Genomic DNA, 20,000 nt, shown 5'->3' with positions numbered 1-20,000 from the left:
TATATAAATATATATATATATATATATATATATATATATTTATTTATACATGTATACATATATATGTATATATATATATATATATATATATTTATTTATTTATACATGTATATATGTATGTGTGTGTGTAGATATATATATACAGTACATATATATAAATATAATGTATATATATATATATATATATATGTATAATGTATATGTGTATATATATATATATATATATATTAGAGAGAGAGAGAGAGAGAGAGAGAGAGAGAGAGAGAGACTTATCTTATTGCCTTATTCTATGTTTGGGTTCCCCCAGGTCCCTCAGTGTGAGTTGCTAATGCATCTTCCGGTGTACTTTGCATCTTCCAATCTTGGATGGTGTGAGAGAGAGAGAGAGAGAGAGAGAGAGAGAGAGAGAGAGAGAGAGGGAGAGAGAGAGAGAGAAATATTTATTTCTTGAGCTGTTTGTTACTTACTAATTAGTGACGAAAAACTACCAATATAGAAACATATCCGCTTCGAACAATGGCCTTACAAATTATGCAATCGATGACATTGCCTATATTACCCACAATTAATCAGGAAATCTGATGAATCTGTGTCTCTAAGTCCCTATATGTAACTTGATGTAGGAGTTTTTATATTTGTCTTATGTTAGCTATATCATTTCTCAAGAGGGGCACATTCCCGACGCTCAATTCACCCCACTGGAATGATCATTGGATCGGTACAATGAAGGAAAGATACATATTGAAGTCGGATTTACTCCGATATAAACGCCATTGCTAAAACGAGAGCGACAGGTTGAAGTTGAAGAACAGGTGAAGAGTACCTCGGGTGGAGTCGAGCGCGAGGGGGTGGCTGGGTTCCAGCCTGGGTTCCAGCCTGGGTTCCAGTGGATGGCCGTTCCTGGAGGACCCAGATGGGAGCCACCAAGCAGGGGGTTCTGGGTCCCAGTTCCCTGGGCGAGCTGGTCCTCCGACAGTCCCTGGAAGTAGGGAGACAGGAATCCCTGGATAGGGCTAGGGTTGAGGTTGGGTTATCTGGCTTCGAGTCTTGATGGAGGAGGGAAGGGGGAGATGTTTACCCCCCTGAGTCCAAAGGTAAGAGAGGGGGTTACGGAGTTGGGTGGGGTTGGTGTAGGGGTTGAAGCGTGCTGCGGTTTTGCCTTGCTGATAACCTGGGTGTTGTAAATGCGAGTGTAATTAGGCTGGTGTACAGTAGATGATAATGTGGGTTCCGCTCTTTCGTGTGGCGTTCCACAAGGTGGTGATGACGTCTTGCTGTCGTCATTTCAGGGTCGAGACAAAGAGTTGGTGAGCATCGTTAGGAGATAAGGGAGGTAATTTCAACTGTAAAGCTTATAGAACACTAAATTCAAAACTTGAAGTTTATAAAGATCGCAATTTGAAAAAATAAATCTAGCTTTAATATAAGGAGTAAATTCAGACTTCATTTCAAGGTGGAGACAAAGAGTTGGTGAGCATCGTTAAGAGATAAGGGAGGCAATTTAAACTGTAAAGTTTATAAAACACTGAAGTCAAAACTTGATGTTTATAAAGACTGCTATCTGAAGAAAAAAAAATATTGTCACTATATGGAGTAAATTAGCTTTGACCATCACACAAGGAATATTCAATTTTTTAATGACTTCAACTCAGGTAGTTACCATATTCTTTTTGTTAGATTTAAGACTTTCTAGCTTCTTTTAATTATGAACTAGTCTATTTATAATAAATCAAAACAATGTATAAGTGCCATTCACATCAAGCCTTTTCTGAAATTCTTTGAATAGTTTTCACAAATCGAAACATAAAAGAATAAAGAAAATTCGTGTGAGAAGAACAAGAACAAACGAGTTATTGTAAGTCGAAAAACTGGATTAGCAACACGCTAGGTAGACGAGATTCGAGAAACTACAAAGAAAAAAACGAAGAAAACCATTACGAGGAACGTAGAAAGGATTGCGTGTTCCGAAATTGCGTTTCTAGAGGTATTACATCCCACTTTGACTGCAGTGATACAAGAAGAATGTGTGAAATTCAGTATGCGAAGGAAGTACAATTGCCCGTTTTATCTGTGAAATTGCCTTAAAAGCCTGGGAACATTTATAACAAAAGAGAGAGAGAGACAGATTTTTGTGTCGTCGTAAATCAGAAGCTACGAAAAACTTGAGATTATTTTGATTCTAGTATATATATAAAGGAGTATGAATAGATTTAAAAAGACGAATAATTACACCACGGTGTTATTTCTGTGTGATAAAGGCATCTCCAGAACAAATTAAATCTGCAAACTGTTATTGCCTCCGCCAAGGAGGTTATAAAATCAAGTCGGTTTATTTATTTATTTGCGTTTCTGTGTGTCTGTGGACAGGATTACGTCAAAACTAATCGACGGATTTCAACAAAATTTAGACAACAGACAGAGCTTAATATAATTCATGGACGACTCCATTAGATTTTGGAGATGATCCGGACCCAGATTCAAGATCCGGATTTGCATTTTTTGCCATTTTAGAAATATCGTCACAACATATTAACGAAATTTGACGAAATATACTCCACAGATAGGCCTTGCTGTAGGTCATGGACGACCTCATAAGATTTTGGAGATGGTCTGGATCCAGATTCAAGATCCGGATTTGTCTTTTTCATCATTTTAAAGACAACCTCAAAACGAAGTGACGGATTTTGACGAAATTTCCACAACAGATAGATCTTACTGTAGGTCGTGGACGACCCCATTAAATTTTGGAGATGATCCAGGTCCAGATTCCAGATCCGCATTTGAAGTTTAGGCCATTTTAAAGAAAACTTCCAAACAAATTGAGGGATTTTAACGAAATGTCCATCACAGATAGATCTTAGGAAATGGACGACCCCATTAGATTTTGGAGATGACCCGGATCCAGATTCTATATCCAGATTTGCCTTTTTCGACATTTCAAAGATAACGTCAAAACTAGTTGACATACTTTAACAAAATTTCCACAACAGATAGATCTTACTAGAGATGATCCAGGTCCGGATTCTAGATCCGCATTTGAAGTTTAGGCTATTTTAAAGAAAACTTCCAAATTGAGGGATTTTAACGAAATGTCCATCACAGATAGATCTTAGGAAATGGACCACCCCATTAGATTTTGGAGATGACCCGGATCCAGATTCTAGATCCAGATTTGCATTTTTTGCCATTTTAAAGATAACGTCAAAACAAGTTGACGGATTTTAACAAAATTTCCACAACAGATAGATCTTACTGTAGGTCGTGGACGACCCCATTAAATTTTGGAGATGATCCAGGTCCGGATTCTAGATTCGCATTTGAAGTTTAGGCCATTTGAAAGAAAACTTCCAAACAAAATGAGGGATTTTAACGAAATATCCATCACAGATAGATCTTAGGAAATGGACGACCCCATTAGATTTTGGAGACGATCCGGATCTAGATTCAAGATCCGGATTTGCCTTTTTCATCATTTTAAAGACAACTTCAAAACGAATTGACGGATTTTGACGAAATTTCCACCACAGATATATCTTACTGTAGGTCGTGGACGGCCCCATTAAATTTTGGAGATGATCCAGGTCCGGATTCTAGATCCGCATTTGAAGTTTAGGCCATTTTAAAGAAAACTTCCGATCAAATTGAGGGATTTTAACGAAATTTCCATCACAGATAGATCTTAGGAAATGGACGACCCCATTAGATTTTGGAGATGGTCCGGATCTAGATTCAAGATTCGGATTTGCCTTTTTCATCATTTTAAAGACAACTTCAAAACGAACTGACGGATTTTGACGAAATTTTCACCACACATAGATCTTAGGCCATGGACAACTCCATTAACCTTTGGCGTATGTCAAAAATCTCTGATTGCTCCTGTTGTTGTTGTTGTTTCAGTTCTTCCTGTTCTCTATACACCTTTTCAACTTTTTCAACAACTGATTTTACCTATAATAAAATGAAAATTTATTACAAGTATATTTGAACAGCTCAATGAGACATTCTCACGCAATGCAAACCAGATTAAAAGAGCAGTTTTGTATTTATTACTTATTCGATACAATCCCAGACTTTTTCAATGACTCGAGTACACTTTGACATGACACATTAGAAAGCAGAGACACAAATGCGCATTTTTCTCTTGTCCTCAATCATAATTTTGTTTGTTTCACTCATATGTTTTGCATTTGCATTCTCATAAATATTCTTCTGTTTAGGCTTTGCCTTCTAGACGCCTGGGAGTTTATATGAATTTAATCAGTTCAATTTTATTTTTACTAACTTTTTATCAATTATTAACTCTTCTTTAAAATTATTACCAAGGGCCTGTAACATAACTACCATCTAGTATTTTCATCATAAGATTAATTATTTTATCATTCTCAATCTTAATTGTTTTAATATGTTGAACACTATTTTTATCTATCTTATTATTCTTTAGTATTATGTTTTTATGCATGGATTTAAATCATGCATAGATATGAATTTTTAATGTTCGTTTATTTATTGCTGTTAATCTCTATAAGTATTTACATTAAATCTATAATAATTCATAGAGTCAAAACACTAAGAGATAGAGTGACTTCTTGTGTTATTACTCTTTATCATTATTCAAACTTACCATCAAAGGAACACAATTTAGACGTGAGGTTATATACAGTCCCAATAAACTACACCAAACCAAAACTTATTGTTGAAATGGCAACAATTTTTTGGCAGAATTGTATTTTATAACACTCTCTGGCATCTGTTATTTTCTTAAGCAATTAGCATCTTTTAATTTGAACTTATATATGAAATTTTGGTTAATTGGCTTACCTATAAGGACCGACGAACAGTTAACGAAAGGAAAGTCAAATTCATATTCGACTTTCCTTTCGTTAACTGTTCGTTCGACTTTCCTTTCGTTAACTGTTCGTCGGTCCTTATAGGTAAGCCAATTAACCAAAATTTCAGATATATGTTCAAATTAAAAGATGCTAAATGCTTAAGAAAATAACAGATGCCAGAAAGTGTTATGAAATACAATTCTGCCCAAAAAAATTGTTATTTCAGCAAAAAGTTTTGGGTTAATTGGCTTACCTATAAGGACCGACGAACAGTTAACGAAAGGAAAGTCATGTATGAGTTCAAACTCCAGAATAATAGTTTAAATCTTCTCATCCATCAATGCAAAGACTGATCACGAATTCCTCTCTCTTAGCCAATTGGCATCCTTTAATTTGGACTTATATATGAAATTCTGGTTAATTGGCCTGTACGGACCGAAGAACAGTTAGCGAAAGGAAAGTCGAATATGAATTCAAACTCCAGAATAATAGTTCAAACCTTCCCATCCATCAATGCAAAGACTGATCACGAATTCCTCTCTCTTAGCCAATTGGCATCCTTAATTTGAACTTATATATGAAATTTGGGTTAATTGGCTTACCTATAAGGACCGACGAACAGTTAACGAAAGGAAAGTCATGTATGAATTCAAACTCCAGAATAATAGTTCAAATTTTCTCATCCATCAATACAAAAACTGATCACTAATTCCTCTCTCTTAGCCAATTGGCATCCTTTAATTTGAACTTATATATGAAATTTTGGTTAATTGGCTCACCTATAAGGACCGACGAACAGTTAACGAAAGGAAAGTCGAATATGAATTCAAACTCCAGAATAATAGTTCAAACCTTCTATTCAATCAATGCAAAGACTGATCACGAATTCCTCTCTCTTAGCCAATTGGCATCCTTTAATTTGAACTTATAAATGAAATTTTGGTTAATTGGCTTACCTATAAGGACCGAAAAACAGTTAACGAAAGGAAATTCATGTATGAATTCAAACTCTAGACTAATAATTCAAACCTTCTATTCAATCATTGCAAAGACTGATCACGAATTCCTCTCTCTTAGCCAATTGGCATCCTTTAATTTGAACTTATATATGAAATTTTGATTGATTGTCTTACCTATATGGACCGAAGAACAGTTAACGAAAGGAAAGTCATGTATGAATTCAAACTCTAGAAATCTGTTATTTTCTTAGCCAATTGGCATCCTTTAATTTGAACTTATATATGAAATTTTGGTTAATTGGCTTACCTATAAGGACCGACGAACAGTTAACGAAAGGAAAGTCATGTATGAATTCAAACTCTAGAATAATAGTTTAAACCTTCTATTCAATCAATGCAAAAAATGATCACGAAATCCTCTCTCTTAGCCAATTAGCATCTTTTAATTTGAACTTATATGTGAAATTTTGGTTAATTGGCTTACCTATAAGGACCGAAGAACAGTTAACGAAAGGAAAGTCATGTATGAATTTAAACTCTAGAATAATTGTTCAAACCTTCTCATCCATCAATGCAAAGACTGATCACGAATTCCTCTCTCTTAGCCAATTGGCATCCTTTAATTTGAACTTATATATGAAATTTTGGTTAATTGGCTTACCTATATGGACCGAAGAGCAGTTAACAAAAGGAAAGTCATGTATGAGTTAAAACTCTAGAAATATGTTATTTTCTTAGCCAATTAGCATCTTTTAATTTGAACTTATATATGAAATTTTGGTTAATTGGCTTACCTATAAGGACCGAAGAACAGTTAACGAAAGGAAAGTCGAATATGAATTCAAACTCCAGAATAATAGTTTAAACCTTCTCGTCCATCCATGCAAAGACTGATCACGAATCCCTCTCTCTCTCTCTCTCTCTCTCTCTCTCTCTCTCTCTCTCTCTCCCTCTCCATAGGCATCTGCTGTCGTCTTGCGTAAGTACCGCCGTCTGCGACGCCACCGGGGAGGCCTCAGGTGCGAGTACAAGAAACTGAAGGACCTGCTGCCGGAGACGACTAAAGCAGCCCAGCTGAAAAAGGTATTTGTTGCATCTTCTTCTTTCCTACAGATTGATTGACTGAGTTTTCTAGAATCCCGATATCGAAGGTCATTGACATCTATGATCAGTGGCTGTTCCTTTCGGGATTGTGGGGGCCTGGAGGTAGCGTCCTTGCCTAGTGATTGCCAGACTGGGGTTCGAATCCTGCTCAGAATCGTTAGTCTTCTTCTCCTTTCCTGCAGATTGATTGATTGACTGAGTTTTCCAGAATCCCGATATCGAAGGTCATTGACGTCGATATCATTTATTATAAATAAAAAATAAAAAGATTGATTGACTGAGTTTTCTAGAATCCCGATATCGAAGGTCTTTGACTTCGATATCATTTGTTATAAATAAAAAATAAAAAGATTGATTGACTGAGTTTTCTAGCATCCCGATATCGAAGGTCATTGACGTCGATATCATTTGTTATAAATAAAAAATAAAAAGATTGATTGATTGACTGAGTTTTCTAGCATCCCGATATCGAAGGTCATTGACGTCGATATCATTTGTTATAAATAAAAAATAAAAAGATTGATTGATTGACTGAGTTTTCTAGCATCCCGATATCGAAGGTCATTGACGTCGATATCATTTGTTATAAATAAAAAATAAAAAGATTGATTGATTGACTGAGTTTTCTAGAATCCCGATATCGAAGGCCATTGAGTTGATATCATTTATTATAAATAAAAAATAAAAAGATTGATTGATTGACTGAGTTTTCTAGAATCCCGATATCGAAGGTCATTGACATCGATATCATTTGTTATAAATAAAAAATAAAAAGATTGATTGACTGAGTTTTCTAGAATCCCGATATCGAAGGTCTTTGACATCGATATCATTTGTTATAAATAAAAAATAAAAAGATTGATTGATTGACTGAGTTTTCTAGGATCCCGATATCGAAGGTCTTTGACATCGATATCATTTGTTATAAATAAAGAATAAAAAGATTGATTGATTGACTGAGTTTTCTAGCATCCCGATATCGAAGGTAATTGACGTCGATATCATTTGTTATAAATAAAAAATAAAAAGATTGATTGATTGACTGAGTTTCCTAGAATCCCGATATCGAAGGTCATTGACATCGATATCATTTGTTATAAATAAAAAATAAAAAGATTGATTGATTGACTGAGTTTTCTAGAATCCAGACATCGAAGGTCTTTGACATCGATATCATTTGTTATAAATAAAAAATAAAAAGATTGATTGACTGAGTTTTCTAGCATCCCGATATCGAAGGTCTTTGACATCGATATCATTTGTTATAAATAAAAAATAAAAAGATTGATTGACTGAGTTTTCTAGCATCCCGATATCGTAGGTCATTGACGTCGATATCATTTGTTATAAATAAAAAATAAAAAGATTGATTGATTGATTGAGTTTTCTAGAATCCCTAGATCGTAGGTCATTGACATCGATATCATTTGTTATAAATAAAAAATAAAAAGATTGATTGATTGATTGAGTTTTCTAGCATCCCGATATCGTAGGTCATTGACGTCGATATCATTTGTTATAAATAAAAAATAAAAAGATTGATTGATTAACTGAGTTTTCTAGAATCCCGATATCGAAGGTCACATCGATATCATTTGTTATAAATAAGAAATAAAAAGATTGATTGATTGACTAGGTTTTCTAGCATCCCGATATCGAAGGTCTTTTACATCGATATCATTTGTTATAAATAAAAAATTAAAAGATTGATTGATTGACTGAGTTTTCTAGAATCCCGATATCGAAACTCATTGACGTCGATATCATTTGTTATAAATAAAAAATAAAAAGATTGATTGATTGACTGAGTTTTCTAGAATCCCGATATCGAAGGTCATTGACGTCGATATCATTTGTTATAAATAAAAAATAAAAAGATTGATTGACTGAGTTTTCTAGCATCCCGATATCGAAGGTCTTTGACATCGATATCATTTGTTATAAATAAAAAATAAAAAGATTGATTGATTGACTGAGTTTTCTAGAATCCCAATATCGAAGGTCTTTGACATCGATATCATTTGTTATAAATAAAAAATAAAAAGATTGATTGATTGACTGAGTTTTCTAGAATCCCAATATCGAAGGTCTTTGACATCGATATCATTTGTTATAAATAAAAAATAAAAAGATTGATTGACTGAGTTTTCTAGAATCCCGATATCGAAGGTCATTGAGTTGATATCATTTGTTATAAATAAAAAATAAAAAGATTGATTGATTGACTGAGTTTTCTAGAATCCCGATATCGAAGGTCATTGAGTTGATATCATTTGTTATAAATAAAAAATAAAAAGATTGATTGATTGACTGAGTTTTCTAGAATCCCGATATCGAAGGTCATTGAGTTGATATCATTTGTTATAAATAAAAAATAAAAAGATTGATTGATTGACTGAGTTTTCTAGCATCCCGATATCGAAGGTCATTGACGTCGATATCATTTGTTATAAATAAAAAATAAAAAGAGATGTAACTTAAAACCATAAAAGAGAATATGTCCTAATTGATATCCTTACATCAACGGTCATTGATGTCGATATACTTTATTATAGATAAAGACTAAAAGGAAATTCAATTTGAAACCATAAAAGAGATGCCTTAATTGAGTTTGAGTTTCCTGACATTCTGACATCGAAAGTCATTGATACCGATATCATTTGTTATAATTAATAATATGAGAAAATTAAATTAAAAACCATAAAATCGAATATGACCTTATAAAAGTTAAGTAACTTTCAGAAAAACTGTTTCTCAAATAAATCTAGAAATGCAGCTAGCATAATATAACACATCCTGTCCAAGAATCTTGGCAAGGATGAACCAACAGAGACCTGACAGCTATTTCTCTTTCCTTTCATGTCTACTTAGGACTTTTGTTGTTGGTTTTATCTGTGCATAATTACGAAGTTCTATCCTTGTTTTGTTATTCACTTCCTTTTGTCTTTTTTTTCTGCATTTGCAATTAACTTTTCTTCTATTATTTGTTTCACCATTTTTCTTAAAATTTAATATTTGGTCTTGCGTTCTTTTAAGTTCCCAATAACTCTCTTCTCTTTGTTTATGTTCATTGTGTGCGGAATATTATACCAGGTCTAACATTCTTTTAAAAACACCCAAATATGATCTATTATTATTGTTTTAACATCCTCAATCATTTATCCTTTTTCTTATTTACGTATAGAATTCTTTACTAATTCATTAACCAATTTATCTATCGTTATGTTGCTTCGCATCCTTTTATCCTATTGGCATTACCTTTTTTTTATTCATTATTTTTCTTTTTTTTATTCCTGGTTGAATAATGATTCATTTCCTTCATTGCGTGAGGAATAATATACCGGGTCTCATACATTTTTTTAAAAACACCCTATATATGATCTAGTATTATTGTTCCAACATCCTTAATTATCTATCCTTTTACTTATTCACGTATAGATTTGTTTACTAATTCATTAACCAATTTATCTATCATTATTTTGCTCCACCTTTTATCCTGTTGTCTATCCTTTTTTTATCATCCTTTTCCTTCTTCATTCCAGGTTGGAGTAGTGGAAGCAGCCTACCGTTACATCTGTCAACTGCAGGATGCGTTGCTCGACAAATTCTCTTCCAAAGGCGTCCCAGAAGACCTGGCAGGTAAGACACTGATTTATGTAGCGTCACAACGGCCAAGGTCAGAGCGACCTGGCAGGTATGACATTAATATTCTGATGACGACGGTGATGAAGAACAGCGAAGTAACGGAAGTGGAACTGGAGGGTTAAGAAAAGGCAGATAAAAAAAGATATCTATAAGTTTCTTTATTTTTGGAAAATGTTGAATGTCATCTTGCCTTTTTATTATATTTACTTGGTTGATCTTCTTCTTCTTCTTCTTCTTCTTCTTCTTCTTCTTCTTCTTCTTCTTCTTCTTCTTTACTATCATTATTATTATTATTATTATTATCACTATTATTATTATTATTATTATTATTATTATTTTTATTATTATTATTATTATTATTATTATTATTACTAGCTTAGCTACAAGACTACTTACAACAAAGGAAGGCTATTATAAACCCAAGGACTGCAAATGGGAGAAAATAGCCCAGTGAGGAAACGAAATAAAGAGTATAAGATATCCTAGGATCAGTAACAACGTTGAAATAGACATATCACCTATAGAATATGAAAACAGACGCGTAAAAATATTCGTTGCAAATTTAAACTTCTAAAGTTCCACGAATTCAAATTTGAGCTTGAAGCTCATATTCCATATTGCACATAATCACGAACTATTTATATAGACAAATCTGTTTTGAACATCTCACGCATGACTTACAACGGCTCTCGAAAAAACATGATATCAAACTATAAATCCAAGAATTCTGTTTTTCTTAAGGAGACCCCCAAATCACACGCCCAACCATAAAAAGGTCCTTCTGTTCCTCGCCCCTCTCACAAATCCAATCAAAGATATTATCGTCTGTCATTTAAATCGTGTTCTGGGAGATGACTATCATATTTATCGCCCCTTTGCCGGGAGAAGACTCCTTTGATGTACAGTACTCGCATCGCTTTGAGCGCGGTTTTCCGTCGCGCATCGCGGGTCAGTCGCAAATCATATCGAGGCCCCTTTGATGTACGACGCGATCCCATCGCTTTTGCGCTACGCGATCCCATCGCTTTTGCGCTGCGATAGGCGTGGCTAGATGCAAATCATGTCGAACGTCAACTTTAAAGGAGCTACGTTTGACCTCTCACCTTGACGTACTAGGGACGAGGGTGGAATTGTCTTGAGTTATTGGGATGCGAATATTTCTAATAATAATGATGGTAATAATAATGATGATAATAGTAGTAATAATGAAAAAATCTAGGCAGTGATAATAATTATTATAATATTCATTATAATATCTAAGTTTCATCTCAGTAATAATAATAATAATAATAATAATAATAATAATAATAATAATAATAATAATAATAATAATAATAATAATACTTCTAGGGATATATAAAAGGTCGAATTATATAGAGGGTGGAAACTAATAGAGAATAATAATAATTCTAATGATAATAATAAGAATAGCAATAATAATAATAATAATAATAATAATAATAATAATAATAATAATAATAATAATAATAATAATAATAATAATAATAATAATACTGTTAAAAAAGATTCAAAATCTCGGCAATGACTTTTTTATGTAATTGATCCAGGGTGACAATGATAATAAAAGTTATTGAAAAGATATATAACAAATGATTATCAGACACCTGTACAGTTTGAAATTCTGATAAGGAAGACCGTACAGGTGTTCATCATCATTTTTCTTATAAGCTTTAACAACAGCAACAAGAATAATAACAACATAATTCTTAATAGTGATAACACTATAATAGGCAGTATTAAAATTAGCAATATTTAATCTGCAAAAATGAAAATGCCATCACGTCGAATATAATAGATCAAATTAACTAACAGTGTTCAAAATAACAGGTGTTTCGCAAAACAGCACCTGTAGTGTGTTACTTAAGAATGAAGTTTGGACTAGGAAAAGTTTATGGCTAAGAACTCATTTCAGGATTTTTATGCATTCAGCGCTTATAACCTAGGTGTCCAGGAAAGCATTGCCAAAGCTTGTTTGTGTGATTGGAGACTATAGATTTACCAGAGTTAGCATACTTTCAGCGCTTATAAACTAAGATTCCAAGAAACATTGCCAAAGGTTGTTTGTGTGATTGGAAACTATAGATTTACCTGAGGTTTGCATACGTTCAGCGCGTATAAACTAAGATTCCAGGAAAGCATTGCCAAAGGTTGTTTGAGCGATTGGAGACTATAGATTTACCAGAGTTTGCATACGTTCAGCGCTTATAAACTAAGATTCCAAGAAAGCATTGCCAAAGGTTGTTTGTGCGATTGGAGACTATAGATTTACCAGAGTTTGCATACGTTCAGCGCTTATAAACTAAGTGTCCAAGAAAGCATTGCCAAAGGTTGTTTGTGCAACTGAAGACTTACCAGGGTATTCATACGTTCAATAATTTCAAACTAAGTGTCCAGGAAAACATTGCCAAGGGTTGTTTGTGCGATTGGAAACTATAGATTTACCTGAGTTTGCATACGTTCAATAATTTTAAACTAAGTGTTCAGGAAAGCATTGCCAAAGGTTGTTTGAGCGATTGGAGACTATAGATTTACCAAGGATTGCATACGTTCAATAATTTCAAACTAAGTGTCCAGGAAAGCATTACCAAAGGTTGTTTGTGTGATCGGAAACTATAGATTACCAGGGTATGCATACGTTCAATAGTATTAAACTAAGGGTCCAGGAAAGCATTACCAAAGGTTGTTTGTGTGATTGGAAACTATAGATTTACCAAGGATTGCATACGTTCAGCGCTTGTAAAATAAGGGTCCAGGAAAGCGTTGCCAAAGGTTGTTTGAGCGATTGGAGACTACAGATTTACCAGAGTTTGCATAAGTTCAGCGTTTACAAACTAAGTCTCCAAGAAAGCATTACCAAAGGTTGTTTGTGTGATTAGAAACTATAGATTTACCAGGGTATGCATAAGTTCAGTACATAAAATAAGCGTCCAGGAAAGCGTTGCCAAAGGTTGTTCATGTGATTAGAGATTATAGTTTTACCATGCCTTTCTTCAGATGTCGAAGCTGATTAATACCTTTTTGTAAGGGAATAGATTTACCAGCCCTTTGAGTTGAACTGGAATCTTACATAACTGGAATTTCTGGAAACAGACAGAAATATGACCATATGTGAGTGATTCATAAAAAAAGTAAACTACACAGTCGAGTAGGGAATATGAACTAAAAGCGAAAAGACATGCACAAACAAATTAAATTATTTTTTTAAACCTAGCAGAGAAAAATATGTAAATGATAAGCGGGAAGAATTTCATATCGAACACCCAAACCGGCTTTTGAGCGACCATCCTTCATTATTCTAGACTTTCTGTGTTTGGGTACGTTTTGGCTGGGGGGTCCCCGGCCAGGCATAGCATTGTACCCACTTTGGACTTTGACCCTTCTTGATGCAGAGCATAGGAGTCATATTAGCATCACTTGAGGCATAAGCTGCTTGGTACAACATCTGTTCCATCATGAAACATTGGAGATTAAAAAAAAAAAAAAAAATAAGCGGACTTTATTTTATAATAAATTCCTCTAATAGGTAAAGATTAGATTTTTGTAATGACATCTGGTTAATTCATATGAAAATACTCGCGTATTATTATTATTTTTCAAAAGAAGCTTTCCAACATAACAATGTATTATGATAAAGAACATTTTTTGAGCGGCTTTCTTTTGTGTTAAAAGATAGTGGAGACTTTTATATAAAACAATATGAATATAATTTTTCCTGAATCCGGAGGCTTTTAAAGCAATTTGTTTAAATGGCTTATATATATATATATATATATATATATATATATATATATATATATATATATATATATATATATATATATATATATAGATAGATAGATAGATAGATAGATATTTATGTATATATATACGTATATATATATACATATATATATATATATATATATATATATATATATATATATATATATATATATATATATATATACATATATATATATATGTGTGTGTGTATATATATACATATATAGCTAAAAGCAATTAAATTAAAACTACTTATAGATCTGTAAAATTTAAGGTGGAAATGTGAATGTTATTACCACATTTAGTGCAATACACCTTTACCTAATAAAGTGATCGAATTATTACGTTAAAGATAAAACTCTCGATTTATAGATACTTATATACCACTGCATGAAAAAAATACGTGTATGATTCACGAAAGCAGTACTGGAAAGCTTTACACAACGAACCATTAGCAAAGATTTTGTGTATCATTGCTTGATTTCATATAATATTATGATTACTAGTTTATGTTACAACCCTAGTTGGAAAAGCTGGATACTATAACCCCAAGGGCTCCAGCAGGGAAAAATAACCTAGCAAGGAAAGGGAATAAAGAAATAAGCTACATAAATAATTAATATTGAATATGAAATATCGTAAGATTAGTAATAACGATAGTTTTATTTGCCTCTTGAAAATTTATTTGACAATAATTTACAGTTTTCTTAACTGGAAAAATTATTAAGTTTTATATCAAAAAGATACTTACGTTTTTATGAGCAAAGTTTTATTGACCTTTTACTCAACTCTGAGAATTTCTGTTTTCAGGATTTTAACTTTTTAAGAAAGATAGGTTTTATCGATAAGATTTGAATTTATATCTATCATATATTTTTATCTCATAATTTATTTCTTTATCCTTTATATTTATTAAAGATTTTTTTATTTATTTTTTAGTATTAATGTAAAATTTTTCTTACTCCCGAATTTAATCGAGCCATTCAGGATTTTAACTATTTTTTAAGAGACATAGATTTTATAGATAAGATTTGGATTTATATCTATCATAGATTTTGACCTCATAATTTATTTCTTTATCCCTTATAATATATATATATATATATATATATATATATATATATATATATATATATATATATATATATGTATATATGTATATATATATATATATATATATATATATATATATATATATATATATATATATATATATATATATATATATATATATATATACAGTATATATGTGCGTGTATGGAGAGAGAGAGAGAGAGAGAGAGAGAGAGAGAGAGAGAGAGAGAGAGAGAGAGAGACATACACACACACACACACACACTTACACAGACAAAAAGAGAAAGACAAGCATTTTTATTTATTAAAGTTTATTTTAATCATTTTTAGCATTATTGTAAATATTCTTTTACTCCTGAATTTAATCAGGCCAGCTCTATAAAGCGGGGTTTACGCGGTCGAACGGTTCGTCAAACCAGATTGTCGAACGCGGTCGTCGAACCTTCTTGTCAAACGGTTCGAAGAGGTGGCGTCAACCACAAATGCATAAGGTTTGTGGATAATGAAGCCCCGCCCAAAAAAGTCAGGCAAGAACAGACTTTCTTTGAACCGTTCGACAAACGTGTTCGATAACCAAATACCCCGTTTACACGTTTGAACATCACTTCAAATACTTGTCTGTCGAACCGTTCTACTGTTTAATCCTGCCTTAAGAGTAGAGCTAGACTAATAATAATAATAATAATAATAATAATAATAATAATAATAATAATAATAGTAGGGAAGTGGGGAATATGGGGAAAGGCAGAGTACCCCTGGATACAATCCAGTTTATAGCTCAAAGGCAGGTACTCGGGATGGGAAAGATTAAGGAAATAGGGAGAAAGAGAAGTACAGGAGAAGAATAAAAGAGAGGGGCAGACCCTCTTGCGATATTAGGGAATTGGTATCATTATCAAGCTAGATTAACTGGGCTGGTGAATTGCCTTTTAATAATAGATTTGTATAAATGAATTTTAAAATATTTAAAAAATTTATAGCTCAAGGCAGGTACTTGGGTTGGGAAATATTAAGGAAATAGGGAGAAAGAGAAGTACAGGAGAAGAATAAAAGAGAGGGGCAGACCCTCTTGCGATATTGGGGAATTGGTATTATTATCAAGCTAGACTAACTGGGCTGGTATATCGTTTTTAATAATAAATTTGTATAAATAAATTTTAAATATTTTTCATTTTAGCTGGTAAATCTTTTTTAGTAATAATCTTATATAGATAAATTTTAAGATAACTGTTATTTTTCCCCAGGTGTCGTTTGTGGCAAAGTAACGTCATCATCGGACATCCAAGCGTTGGCTCTACACCTCATCAAGACCTCTGGCTCGGAGTTCCCACTTCCCACATCTTACAAGACGAGAAACTCTGAATCAAACTCCTCCTCTTGTTCCTCATCTACCTCTTTCTCCTTCTCCTCCTCTTCCCCTCCCTCCCCTTCCCTCTCTTCGCCTTCTTTCGCTTCCTCGCAAGCGAGTTCTCCCTCAGCGGCTCCTTCTGCGTCCCTTCTACGGGAGAACGAGACGTGAACGATACGGGAAATTCGTCTTCTCAGATTATTCATCATGAACAGCATTACCCTTCGCCATAGAGTTGAACCTGAGTGGTGGAAGATAATATAATCATAGTTCCACCTCGAAACATTCAAAAACGATTTCCTCACTCAAGTGAGAGTTTGATATTGTTTCTCAAAGAGTTTGAAATGCATTCTCAGAGGGAGTTTGAAATGCCTTCTCAGAGGGAGTTAGAAATTCCTTCCTGGAGAGTACTGTATTTGAAATTCCTTCTCAGAGGGAGTTTGAAATGCCTTCTCAGAGGGAGTTAGAAATTCCTTCTTGGAAAGTACTGTATTTGAAATTCCTTCTCAGAGGGAGTTTGAAATGCCTTCTCAGAGGAAGCTTAAAATTCCATCTTAGAGAGTTTGAAATTCATCCTTGAAGGGAGTTTGAAATTCTTCCTTAAAGGGAGTTTGAAATTTCTTCGTAGAGAGTTTGAGATTCCTTCTTAGGGGGAGTTTGAAATTCCTTCTTAGAGGGAGCTTGAAATTCTTTCTTAGAGAGTATTCGAAATTCCTTCTTAGAGGTAGTTTGAAATTCTATCTTAGAGAATACTTGAAATTCCTTCTTAGCAAGTTTGATATTCTTTTACCAGAAAAAGTTTGATATACCTTCTTAGAAAGTTTGATACTCCTTCTCATAGAGTGTTTGCAATTCCTTCTGAGAGTTTGAAATTTCAAGAATGTAAGATTTATAGAAAAATCTGAATCCTAAGACTTATTTTAGTGAGATTTCGTAGGATCAGAAAGACATTGAAGACTTCAAAGTTACTAAACAAGATGAAGTGCGTCTGAACTCTTGGTTCTTCCATTTAAATCAAACAAATTGTTATTAACACCTACTTCTAAGTGTCAAGTGTGATATGCCGTTAAGGCGGGTTTAAATAAGTGTTTGAAGTGATGTTCGAACGTGTGAACGAGGTATTTGGTTGTCGAACACACTCGTCAAATGGTTCGAAGAAAGTCTGTTCTCGCCTGACATTTGTGGGCAGAGCTTCATTGTCCACAAACCTTATGCATTTGTTTCCAACTCCACTTCTTCGAACCGTTTGACAAGCAGGTTCGACAACCGGGTTTGACGAACCGTTCGATCGTTTGAACCCCGCTGTAGATATAACAATTTATTTGTTAAAGATATGTATTCTCACAATAACTATCATGTACAGTGTATATTTTTAGTACGAATGCTTTACGTAGTTTGTTGTTTACTTTTAAGTATTTATAAACAAGTAAATATATCATGGCTAACTTAAGTATAGAACTATACAGGGTGTCCCATAAGTCTCCCTCTATACAGGGTGTCCCATAAGTCTCCCTCTATACAGGGTGTCCCATAAGTCTCCCTCTATACAGGGTGTCCCATAAGTCTCCCTCTATACAGGGTGTCCCATAAGTCTCCATACATAAGAGAAATAACACATTCTTTACATATATGGGCTGTAGTTTTGGTATGCGATCTCAAAGTCGTGTTTTTACTTTGGGATACGACCTCAACTGAGAGTAGCGATCTCACTTCAGTTCATGGTGAAGCAAGCACCATTAGATTTCGTAAGAAAAAATATATGTACAGGGAATAATTATCTAAGAAATAATAATCAATCAATGATCTTAGCGCAAGCAGCTCAACATTACCGCTTGCCAGTACATACAGAGCTTGATGTTTTTATTTTTTCGCGAGCGAAGCGAGCGCACGGCGAAGCAAGGACCATCAGATTATCTATCATTCTTGTTTTTTTACTTATTAAATGAGATCACATACCATAACAGCACCCATATATGGTTCTAACATTTATTTCTTTGTAATTCAAATAACTCAGAGAATGTATTTGAATAAAGAATGGAAGAAACACATTGAAAAGTTCTTCCAACAAAAAGGCAGTTATACAGAGGATATTATATAAAAGAATTTGGTTTATGTTAAGAAACGTTTATTTTTCCTATGTATGAAAACTTATGAGACGCCCTGTACTTTGGTATAATCATCAGTACCTCCATATCTTTGGATTCATGAAGCACTGCCAGATATTTTGGTGCCGTTCATAATATAATTCCTGAATATATATTTTTTCAGAACCTGTTTATTTTCTTGCGTTCTCCAATATATTTTATTTTTCATATATATACTTTCCCCTATGTATTTACATAAGCCCTTATGAGTCGCTAAGAAAATAAAAACAAGATATACAAGATTTAGCACAACGTCTTTTCGGAGGTTTACATTTCATGTATAAATTTGCAAATATAAAAATCAATATATTCTTGTAGTGAATTTTCGAAAATTAGAATTTTGTCATTTTTCATGAAATGTTGTTACGAAACAAACATAATTTGGAGGCATATGGCAGATAACTAAAGGGTTTTAAAGAATAATCTAGATTAATGCATTATTGACTAAATTCGTTTTATTTTCTTTGAGTTAACTCCGTATATATATATATATATATATATATATATATATATATATATATATATATATATATATATATATATATATATATATACATATACAAATATATATATATATATATATATATATATATATATATATATATATATATATATATAAAGAGATTAATCCATGAAACTGCTAATGACTGCTAATTGATTAATAATTTTATTAAAAAAAGTATTCTCAACTCCATTTGCTAAATTATATGTGAATTATTATTATTATTATTATTATTATTATTACTATTATTACTATTATTATTATTATTATTATTATTATTATTATCATTATTATTATTATTATTAAAGTTATTATTATCATTATAAATCCTTTTGAAAAATATATGATAAAAGAGACGACCGTAATGCATTAATGATTATATATTTGGAGGCTTTGATGTTGAAGTATAACTTACCTTAGGGTATTTTTGTTCTGTGATAATAGAAATAATAAATCTTATATATATATATAAGTACCATTTTAATTGTTGATTTCTTATTTTAACATTGACGCTTTCACGATTATACACTAATGTTACTTGTTGTTCGAAAATGTAATGAAAATCTTAACATTTATGTTAAAATAATGATGTTATTCATAAAATAAAATCTC

General features: G+C 32.8%; 1 protein-coding gene across 1 annotated transcript in view; it reads left to right on the top strand.

Moving 5' to 3' along the window:
* Positions 1–17,948, top strand: part of LOC137640721 (uncharacterized) — a 34,675-nt gene extending 16,727 nt beyond the window's left edge. The window contains exons 2-4 of the mRNA XM_068373204.1: positions 6,749–6,871; positions 10,435–10,531; positions 16,639–17,948. Of these exons, the coding sequence (XP_068229305.1) occupies positions 6,749–6,871; positions 10,435–10,531; positions 16,639–16,913 (495 nt within the window). The 3' untranslated portion in view covers positions 16,914–17,948. The remainder of the gene's footprint in view (positions 1–6,748; positions 6,872–10,434; positions 10,532–16,638) is intronic.
* The last annotated feature ends 2,052 nt before the right edge of the window (positions 17,949–20,000 follow it).

The sequence above is a fragment of the Palaemon carinicauda genome, chromosome 5 (assembly GCF_036898095.1).
Source record: "Palaemon carinicauda isolate YSFRI2023 chromosome 5, ASM3689809v2, whole genome shotgun sequence".
NCBI classification, from domain to species: Eukaryota; Metazoa; Arthropoda; class Malacostraca; order Decapoda; family Palaemonidae; genus Palaemon; species Palaemon carinicauda.
This window is presented reverse-complemented; position numbering and strand designations above follow the sequence as displayed.